The sequence below is a fragment of the Rhinolophus hipposideros genome (genome assembly GCF_964194185.1).
Source record: "Rhinolophus hipposideros genome assembly, chromosome: 3".
NCBI classification, from domain to species: domain Eukaryota; kingdom Metazoa; phylum Chordata; class Mammalia; order Chiroptera; family Rhinolophidae; genus Rhinolophus; species Rhinolophus hipposideros.
This window is the reverse complement of record NC_138049.1, coordinates 96,353,575-96,364,042: the sequence shown is the minus strand read 5'-3', so window position 1 is coordinate 96,364,042 and position 10,468 is coordinate 96,353,575. Positions and strand designations below refer to the sequence as shown.

General features: G+C 54.0%; 1 protein-coding gene across 1 annotated transcript in view; it reads left to right on the top strand.

Annotated features, from left to right (window-relative positions):
• The first annotated feature begins 1,223 nt into the window (after nucleotides 1-1,223).
• The window catches only part of PTK7 (protein tyrosine kinase 7 (inactive)), a 55,751-nt gene continuing 46,506 nt past the window's right edge, over nucleotides 1,224-10,468 (top strand). The window contains exon 1 of the mRNA XM_081045199.1: nucleotides 1,224-1,490. Within this exon, the coding sequence (XP_080901325.1) occupies nucleotides 1,412-1,490 (79 nt within the window). The 5' untranslated portion in view covers nucleotides 1,224-1,411. The remainder of the gene's footprint in view (nucleotides 1,491-10,468) is intronic.

Genomic DNA, 10,468 nt, shown 5'->3' with positions numbered 1-10,468 from the left:
ACTTGAGTCCTGACTGAAGAGGGTAGGAAGCGAGGGTTGTGTTGGGGCCCTTCACAGAAGGCTGAGGGGCAGTGATGGATGGGGCAAAAGGAGGAGTGTTGATTCTTGGATCGCTCCTCTCTTCCTTCCCCTGTTTGTATCCTCTCCAACAGGGCCTGCAGGAAGGCATCTGGGGGTGGGGGAGGAGGCCCACAACCCAAGGAGAAGGTGCTGTGGACCGGGTTGTTAGGGACATGTGGTGGCCATGTGGCAGGACCCTGGAGTCCTGGCGCCACTGCTCCCGGCCTGTGAGGCCCTCTGTGGCTGCCCCTCCTCCTCCCAGCTGCTTGGGGGGAAGGGAGCTCTAAGCAGCCCTGGGGGGCCCTCCGGAGCCAGAGGGGGACGAGGCACTTACTATCCATCCCCACGCAGCATATCCTGGAGGCCTGAGCAGCAGCTGGGGCCCATCTTCTAAAGCTTGACTCCTCCTGACCCGCCTCCTACACCCCTTGCTGCTTTCACAACAAAGAAAGAATGTGGGGGTGGTGGCGCTGGGGGTGGGGGGGTGCCTGGAACAAGGGCTGTGCTGGGCCTCCCCACAGCTGGAGACTTGGCCATGCCCTGACACAGCCCAGACTGCCTGGAGATGGACTTGGGATGAATTTGTCAGTTTAACAGCCTTCAGCCGGCCGTTCCGAGCCCAGTCTGTTTCTACCTTTGGGTTCAGATTGGTCCAGAGCCAAGCCAGACTCCAGCCGTGCACCGGTCCCTCACTTCTCCAGGCTGCAGCTGTCCTGGGCGTCCACAGTATTCCCAGGTTCCCTTGCTTGGGGAACACCAAGGACAACCTAATGTTCTAGGTCTCCCTCAGGATTTCAGGTTGCTGAGAAGTGAGCCAGAGTCCACCGATTCCCCTCCCACCCCGAGAACTTGGGGGAACTGCCGGTCCGAAGCCCCAGGAAGGCCCAGAACGGACCATCCTCCCCCGGGGCCACGGAATCACAAAAGCCACTTTGGTTCCTCCGAGTTCCTGCAGATGAGGCGGTCGGCACAGCTTACCTACGCTACCTTGTTCAGGTCCCCCCACGCTGCCCGGCGCCTCCCTCTGTCCCGGATCCAGCTTCAGACCCCTCCCCCAACTGCGAGCTCCTCCCCGCCACGACGGGGAGGGGGCGTCGTGGGGGCGGGGCTCCGCGCAGCGGCCGGCGGGGAGGGGGCGTCGCTGGGCGGGGCTTGGCGGCGGCGGCGGCGGCGCGCAAGGACTCGGAGGTACCGGGCGCGCGCGGCTTCGGCTGGGGACGCCTCAGGCTCCGGCTGCGGCTGCTTGCAGCGGCGCCCGCGCTCCGGTGCGCTCGGCCTCTCGGGCCCGCCGCGGAGCGCAGTGTGCGCGCCCGCCGTGCGCCCGCCGGCTCCCTTCCCCGAGCCAGCAGTGATGGGAGCTGCGCGGGGACCCCCGAACAGCCCCCGCCGGCTGCCTCTGCTCAGCGTCCTGCTGCTGCCGCTGCTGGGCGGTGAGTCCCGCGGAGCTGGGGGAGCGGGGCGCGGGAGCGCGGGAGCCCCCCGGGCACAGGGGGACGCCGGGGAGGTGGGCTGGGGAGGCTGAGAGGGGAAGACACCCTGGAGTGGTGGAGAGCTTGGCTGGGGGGGCGAGGTCCCGGCGGCTGGGAGGTGGCGAAGCCCTCGCGGACTGGGTCGGAGCCCTTCTCCCACCCACACCCACGAGGACGCGTTTCCAGTCTCTACAGAGTTTTCCCAGCCTGAGCGGAGAGTTTTGCTCGGGAGCTGCAGGGAATTGCCGGCGCCCGGGCCCCGGTGGGGAGTTGCTTTTCAGGAGAGAAAGCGCTACCCCCTACCTCCAGTTAGGGGGGTGCAGTGAGGTGGCTGGCGGTGGGGGAGACCGAGTCCCTCGCGCTGGCTCAGCCCAGGTGAGGGAGGCCGGCCTGGGACCGGATGCTGGACCGACCTGCGGCGCTCGGTGCGCGGAGCTTTGTTACCTACGCCGGCCGGACGCTCCCGGCTTCCCTCTTCCAAGTTCCTGGGCTAAGCTGGGACCCCTGATGGCCCTGCTGGTGAGGGCGGAAGAAGGGAAGAATTAGGGGCCGCCCCATCTCCTCTAGCTCCTGGGCCCGAGCCCACTCCCTGCTAGGGTCGAATCTGGGGAACGGAGTCCCAGGCTGTCGCGGTGACTAATGTGTGAAGGCCGCTGCCAAAATCAGGCATGGCTGGCCTGCAAAGGTGTGGACTGGGTTTGTTCTGTTCCTCCCTGGATTTCCATCCTGTGTCTCCTCACCGAGGAAAGAAAATCTTACTTTTTACGGGCAGTTCATTCTGCCTTTTTTTGGGGGGGGGGGCTTAGCATTTTGATGAGGGTGTGGCCTGAATCTCCAGGACAGATAGGACCCCCACCCCTTCCCGCCTTTATTTCCTGCTTGATCACACCTGAGTCACCACTGAGTTGTTGAAGTGCTTTAAAGGAAAGAACCAAGCTAACCTCACGACGTGGACTGTATATATAACCCCCATCTCCTCCCCCCCCCCCCCCGCCAAAAAAAAAAACCTTTGATGATGATTGCGGGCAGTAGCCCTCTCTGGGGGAACCCTGCCTAGGGGACCTTGGTCCTAGCTTATCACTTTCCTCCTTGAAGAGTGGCCATGGGGAAGGTGAGGGTAGAGAATTGCCTTTTCTGACATCTCCGCGGCCTGCCAGCTGTTGAGGGGTTTTGGTGCTGATGGAATCAACATCTCCCACCACCCCTAATTGTAAAAGGAGAGGTAATTGGAACCCAGGACTCCAAGGTAAGAACAGGCTCCAGGGATTTGTAGGAGGTGTTTCTGGAGCTGCCCTGTGTTCCTTGTGATGTGTGGGGTGGTTATTGCTCATGGCAGAACCCACATCTGCTCCCAGAGGAAGTAATGGAAGTTTTTTGCGCAGCCAGGATTGAGGCCCAGCCATATGGGCGAGCAGCCTGAGTTCACAGGCTTACTAGGTCGGCTGGCTGTTTGGGTTTCGGTGTTTGGGTCGCTCACTCTGGCTGTGTTCACTGCTGATGTTTAGAGTGCTGGAGTCAAGGGGGGAAATTCTGGTGGAGACCGAGCTCTTGTTCAACTAATGCTAAATTCTTTTCATGAGAAGATGACTCTTGATGTTAATCGATGTTAATCTGGTGACGGGTGTTTAGCGGAGGGGGGGCTCCTGGTGGGGGAGTTAGGGCAGGCAGAGGGCTTGGGACCGGAGGTCTGGAATCTCCTCTGAGGGTGGGGAAGTGTCTGTGCTCAACAAAGGAACATTTTAATGAGAGCCTTAAATCAGTTCCACCAAATGTGCCTTGGTGTGGAACCTGTCCATGTGCTTTAACCATTTCAGCCGAGGTTGAGGCGCCTGCTGTCTTCCAGTGAAATCCAGGCACTCAACCCACCCCCAGCCGGCATGACTTCAGGGGGCAACGATTTTAAAATAGATTCAGTAGATTTTTCCATCTCATTGTTTGTGTAATTAACTGGAGTTGTAGTGAGACCCTGCTGTTAATAAGCCTGGAGTAAGGGACCTTAGGCTGGCTAGGTTTGTGGATTAGACCATTTTGAAGTTTGGGTAATTATGCTGTAAATGGCTGAGCAACTTTCCAAGCTTGGAGATCCCCGTTGTGATAAATACGGTGGTGGAGGAGAAGGTGAAACCTGGGATTGTGAGCCCTGACCACTTGAATGGTCAGTTGTGGTCACTCCCCATCCCCGTTCCCATACCTCTCTCTGGGTTCTTTCCTCCAGGCTCTTGTTTCTTTGGGGAAAATAAAGTCACATTCTAGAGAGGCTGTTCTGCGGATTCCTTGAGGCTCTGCAGCCTGTAATTCAGGCCTAGGATTTGCTTTTATCAGTGATGGGCTTTCTCAGATGTTGGGAAGTGCAGTGGGAGGGCAGTAATCTCTGCACTTCGTTCGCCAAAGGACCTAGTCAAACTCCTGGCAGATGAGAGCAGGGTTGAGTGGTGGAGACGAAGTGTTTGGCAAAACAGCAACTCCAACTCCTTGACAGGCCCTGTGCAGCCTTGGGCAGATTTCTTGACCTCACAGTTGGCCTCCTCTGTAAAGAGACTTACTTCCTGGAGTTGTGCTGAGGATTAAAATGTAATGAAGGGCCCCTTTCTTATTCTTTCCTCTCCTGTGGTGCGCTTCCAACATACCTTTCCAGCTTTACAGTCATCCCCAACAATAAACATTTTCCACCTATTGGAACCCTCCCTTCCAGCCCAAGTAGTTTCTTTCCCATTCCCTACAACATATATGGTTTCTCAGACCTTTCTTTCCTCGCTGGCCGGTACCCCTGTAGGGACTGTCTCCCCATCTCTTTTGCCCAGCCCCACCTCTACGTCCTCCTCCAAGCTGTCCTATTTGTCATGTCAGAAAGTAAACGCCTGGAAAACTTCTGGACTCCTAGGACACCTTCCATATTTATGCCTGGTTGGGTCTAAACTTACAGAGGGGCTCTGCCTGTAGAATTAAGGCCAGTATCTTATTTATAATGGGTCCTTATCGAGGTTTATTGAAAGGCGAATGAACCTTTTGGGTAGAGGGCAAAGGTAAGCAGCCCCATTGCCCCCAAAAGGCATTGGGGGTGTTTGGTGTCCTCACCAGTTTCTCTGGATTGGGGTGGCCTGTTCCTCCCTGTGCCTGCTCTCCCGTCACCCAATCAAGGGACCAACTTTTCTGTCCCCGTTTCTGGGCTATCTGTTCTTTGTGGCGCGTTTTTGAGTTTTCCATATGGCAGGGCTTCTGGCCTTCTCCAAGAGTTCTGGGCGTGGGCAACCACCTCTACATATGAAGCTGGCCTGCCTGGAAAGGCCATAGCTTAAAAAGCATGAATTCGGTGGGGGCCTCAGTTATCTACAACTTTGCCATTCATTGCCTCTCAAAGTAAGGTCCAAAGACAAGTGGCATCAGCACCCCCTGGGAGCACGAATCAAAATCCCAATGTGCGCATTAACAAGCTCCCCAGCTGACTGCACCCCAACGTTCCAGAAGTCCTGTTCTAGGCTTCTCTCCTTCTACAGAAACTCCTATTGCCATAGGGCAAGTCAGGGACCCTAGATCTCACACCGTATTTGGAGACTGGCCGCAAATCATTTTTAGTTCCTGTGACCACTCTTCGGCGTGATGTGTGCACTTAAAAAAAATTGCCTCCCTTTGGGTTGAATTTGGATGAGATTCTGTCAGGAAGCTTGTCTATTAAATGTGTGATTCTAGAAGGTTTGCAACACTAAGTGTGACATTGAGTTGCTCTTAGAGACTCAGCTTTTCCTAGAGGAGCATGTGTTTCATTTTGTAATGAAAGCCGGTGGAGAACTTGGATGTGTTAGGCAGAAATTTGGTTGGTGGACGACTTTTCAGGAATACGTTTGGCTCCTAAAGGAAAGGGACGTCTCTGCTGAGCTTCTACAGTTGTCGTGTTGTTTGTTCAGTCTTTGGAGGATTTTGTATTTGGGAAGGAGGGGTTCGTGTGAGTTTGTGTTTAAGCCAGTACAGCTTCTGTGAGATTCATCTAGGGTGGAGGTGGGCCAGTTAAGACTCTGATTTTTGAGCCAAGAGCATTTTGGGGCCAGAGATTCTGTCTTCGGTGTTTTCCTGATGGAAGAAAGGGTCATTAAACAGGGTTGGGTATCCTTGGCCTTCCTCCCTCAGCCTCCCTCTGCTCTCCCTAACCTCAGTAGCTTGCATCTCTGCAGCTGTGCCCCTGGCACTACCCCTGGTAGAGCCACATGGTGGGGTTGCAGGCTCGGAGCCATGACTGCTGGCGCCGGTTCTAACCTTGCCCTCCAGCTGCCAGCCTGCCTCTCTCCTCTCTTCCTGCTCTGGCCCCCCACCACCGGGTCCTTCTTTCGAGAGCATGTGGAAGTTCTGCCATGGTGGCTGGGTGAGAGTCCCATTTGGGGGTTCTCTGAGATCTCCGCTGAGTGCACATGCGGCCCTGCTGAGCCCCCTGCAGCTCTGGTGGAGCTGGCACAGGATCTGCTACAACTAATCAGCGGTTTGAGGAAGCCCTCTGTAGTATGTCACTTTTTCCATCCTCTTTTCTTCTCTGCATTTAGGCCGTTTCCCTGCCAGTCATGCTCCACAAGTAGCAGTGGGGCAGGGAGGAAACTTCTTTGGAAAAGGGCAGACCTCACTGGCGTGTTTCCCCTCTTGCTGCTGGGTTTGGGGTGGCCATGCTCTTGCGTCCCCGTGAGATGAACTCTGATCGAATGCACAGGCGAGTGGAGTGCAGTCTCCCAGGGGTACTGCAGATTGCAAGTTCCTGCCAGAAGCCTCGAGCTGTTATGATGAGCAGGATATACACTTCCTGGTCTAGGGGTGGATGTCACTTCTGAAAACTGGGTCCTGATTATGAGTCACGTGTCAGGAAGATGGATATTTGTGTTTCTCAAAAGTGTGGTCCAGAGACCATCGGGGAGGATAAGAATGGAGGGGCAGGTAACCAGAGGTGCTGGTTAAAATTTGACTCACCTGGGTCCTACTGCAGACCTGCTGCCCATCAAGATCGTTAGAGGAGGAGCCAGAAAATGTATTTTATTTTCTTATTTGTGAGATTATATTGTTAGTTTTTGAATAGCCGATCCAGCCACAGAGTTCAAATCTCAAAAGGAAACTGCATTTTAAAAGAGCTTCCCAAAAGATTCTTATCTACACTCAAGTTTGAGAACCACTGGGTAGCCTCACGGAGACTGTCAGCCTAACGTGGGGGTGGGGTGATGAGAAAGAGGTTGGTGTTAATATCGAGGGGCTTAGGAAGGTCAGTTCAAAGTGTTGGCGTGTCATCCGCGCGTGACACTGTCTCAGGTGGGGCGGGAGGCAGGAAGGAGACAGGATGCAGAGATATGAATCAGATGAAGTATAATGAAAGGCATCATTTGGAACAGTGCCACATAGAATAGAAGAACATTCCAGAATGTGTAGGACAATAAGTCCACGAGGCAGGAGCAAATGGGAAATGGAAGAGCATCAGAGAGGAGAGATGGTTGACATTTCCGGTAGATGTGGGGTGCATAAAGGCATTGGACCAGGGGTCTGAAAACCTGGCTGGTTCTTTTCTAAAATCACACATATCAATGCACCATAAAAGAAGAGAGGGGTGGGGTGGCTGGTTAGTTCAGTGGGTTAGAGCGCGGTGCTCTTAACAAAAAGGTTGCCAGTTTGATCCCTACATGGGCGACAGTGAGCTGTGACCTTTAAAAAAAAAAGGGGAGAGAAACGGCATCTATCGTCCTGTGACACCTGCTTTTGTGTGTTTAGTTCTGGCTCAGTCGCTCCTAGCCACATGACCCTGAGCTGCTTCATTAACCTTTCCAAGCCTCAGTTTCCATCATTTCCTCAAAGCAAATGATGCCCACCCCTGCCTTGCCACCTGGTGCTCCCAGCTGGGAAGACAGTTGACCCAGGAAAGCAGCCCCTCTGGCTAGCCCTGAGGTCTGTTCTCCTGACCTTTTGTCTTCCTTTAAGGTGTCAGCCTTTCTGTCCAGTCCTCCATCTCTGGAAGGGTTTGTGAGGGCTCAACAAAGTCCCTTTTGACTGGCAGCTTTAGATGTGGTTTCCTCATTCTAAAGCACAGATTTTCTAAATGGGTCTCAGTTTTCTAACAGCAGCTCAGAAATGTGGATACAGTCACTTTGCATTTCCTGGTAGGAATTCTTCCTCCCCTATCCCAACAGCAGCTTCTCCCCCGGGGTGGTCAGTGCTGGCTCAGGGCCACCATCGCCCCCGGCTGACGTCCTTCCAGGGAGTAGGTAGTAAACTGTGCTCCTTGCAGCTTAGGCAGACTTTTATGTTACCCAGGGGAGGGGCTTCTGTCATCATGGGATGGCTGTAGGGTTTTCCCCAGTCAGTCACTCTGTGTAACTTGTGGGAACTTCTATCAGCGCCGAGGAGGTTCCTGAGGTGCTGTGTGGTCTCCCGAGGGGTGGTTCAGTGGTCAGAGTGGGCACTAGCATACACTGGCTCTCTTTTGGGGTGGTGGTGGGGGGGGCAATGAGGAGAATGCTTGTCTGCTTTTGGGATTGCTGAGGTGTCTCAGCAGCTAGCGAGCTCCTACAGTGCCTTTATTAGAAGTAGGCACCCTTCCTCCACGTGAATGCAGCCCTGCACCAGGACGCAGGGCTTTGGCTAGTGTAGCTCAGGTGGTATTTCAGTCGGTCAGACATCTTGAACAGTCCAACATGGCTGTCGCATTGGCGTGAGGGCCTTGTAGCTCGTGGCTCTTTGCTTCCCCGTTGACAGGCAAAGATGATTTTGGAGACGTCTGTTCTAATACTCGGTTTCAGGTAAACCCTGTTCCCTGCCGTTCTCCTGCCTCCTGGGGTGGTGGGTGGGGGCACTGCTGCTCATACACCAGGAAGAGCCTGGGAAGATGGCGCCCCAGTGCCGCACCCACTCCACAGTGTGTCGGCTGCTGAGGTGTCTGAGATCTCCGCCTGTTCTGGGCGCCTTTTCCCGCCGTAGCTGGTAATGGATAGGGAAGGCTGGCTGAGTCTTCAGAGAAGAGGGGCTACTTGGTTTACTTGCCACTTCCTGAAGGCGCGTCAGGCTTGCCTCTCTCCTGGGCACACCACGTACAGTGTGTGGCATTCCCGATGGAGAAGACGTCCTGCCGTAGAAGTGGTATCACTTCAGTTGTCAAGATGGGTCCTTGGTCCTGACGGGCTCTCGTTCTGGGTCCTCTGGAGGTGCATATCCCTCTTAACCTGAGGAAGCACTGAAGGAACACCAGGCTGGGAGTGGGGAGACAGGGACTCCGCTCCCACATTTGCCCCAGACTGCTCGTGCCACGTTAGGCAACTCCTACTTGCCACTTGGGCCTCCACTTGAGGACAGAAGACCTTGGAGGACCTTTACTGTGGTGACCTTTGAGGCTGACCCAACGCAGGATGGCACCCTCCCGCTATGTTTCTGCCACACTTCCAGGCTCTCCTTTTTGCCCTTGGTTTTCAGGAGGGCACTTAATCGGAGGGCTGCATTTTATTCTGGAATCTCCAGTGCGTGGGCACAGAGGCATTTAGATTCGATCAACTGGTGCTTGGGTATTAGGGTGTCATTCTCTGGACGCAAAGGGGAACAGAAAGGTTTGAGGACCTTTGGGGGAGGTTTGGGAGGGAGTTTTCTTGACAGGGAAATAAAAACCACACCAAAAGAGAGTTTTTATCAGAGTAAGAGAAGGCAGAAATACTTACCTGGTTCGTTCTCAGGTATTTGAGGGACTAGCGCCTGGGTGGGGAACATCTTTTCTTGGATTGCACAGGAGAACGACTGAAGGGAGGCTTGAAGTTGGAAGAGGGATTGGGTGTGTTTTGGGAGAGCCTCCAGTAAGACCGGCAACTGGACCCAGCTTTGCAGTGGACAAAATGCTTTCACTGATGCCGACATTTGATCCTGTCAACAAGGCTTAGAGGTTAGCAAGGTGACGGTGGTGGATCTCTTGTTTCTTTTTTCTTTTTCGGAGGGGAAAGAGGAAGAGGGCATTTGACAATTAAAGAAACTGAGGCCCAAAGTATGATCTGCAGAGGACTGCGGAGCTTGTTAAGTAATAGAGCTGATTCCGTGCTCTCATATGTCCTTGTATGTATGTCAGCACTTGAAGCTGTAAAATGTTGCACATGCGTGCCTTGGAACCGGGTAAACATTGGAGAGTGGATTTTGCAGATGACCTAACTCTCGGAGTGGGTTTAGGAGCAGCCCCGCTAGAGTCAGAGGGTGGAGTAACCATGGTTCTTTCTACATAAAGAGTGTATCGATCGATAACTTACACAGGGACAGATCTTTAGGCATTCACAGCATTCAAGATTGCCAATTTTTCTCCCTGTTTTTTTTGTTACAAAACAAGTTAAGGTGTTCAGGGGCTCATCCTGAGGTTTGTATACATCTTAACATTTTTAGAGTTATGGTCAGACTGCATGTCACCTAGAAGTCCGTGACACTGCGCGCGAATCCCTAAGATCTGAGCTTCTCTCACGAACCCCTGCGTCCTTAGACTCTTCTGCCTGGTGCATCTAGAAGGTCACAGGCAGTTACAGGCCCCAGCTTGCAGGTGTGCTGCCACATTCCAGACCAGTGTGCCTGCTGGGAGTTGCAGACGGAGTGATGGCTGTGGTGGAGACTACGTAGGTGGTAATAGTCGGCTCTGCCGTGGTTAATAGTTTGCCGTCTCCAACTGCTTTTGTGTGGATAGATGTGCCCGTGATTGGCGGTACAGGCCGTGGCACATCGTAGGAGCACGATGGAGGTAGGTTTCCCTTCCATTTCTGACTTTGGAGGCCACGTCTTTTAATTCTCAAGAGGTTGCACAAGGACCTCTCACCTTCTAGGAGATGTAAGCTTTTCTGCGCCTGGTCTGTCATAGGTTGGTGCCGAGTTGTTGACCGCCCTTGGCGACCCCGCGGAGTTTGTTCTGCTCCTGAAGTTCTCAGATTCCCACAAGGGAACTTACGTTCTGTCATGGAAGGGTGCAAAGT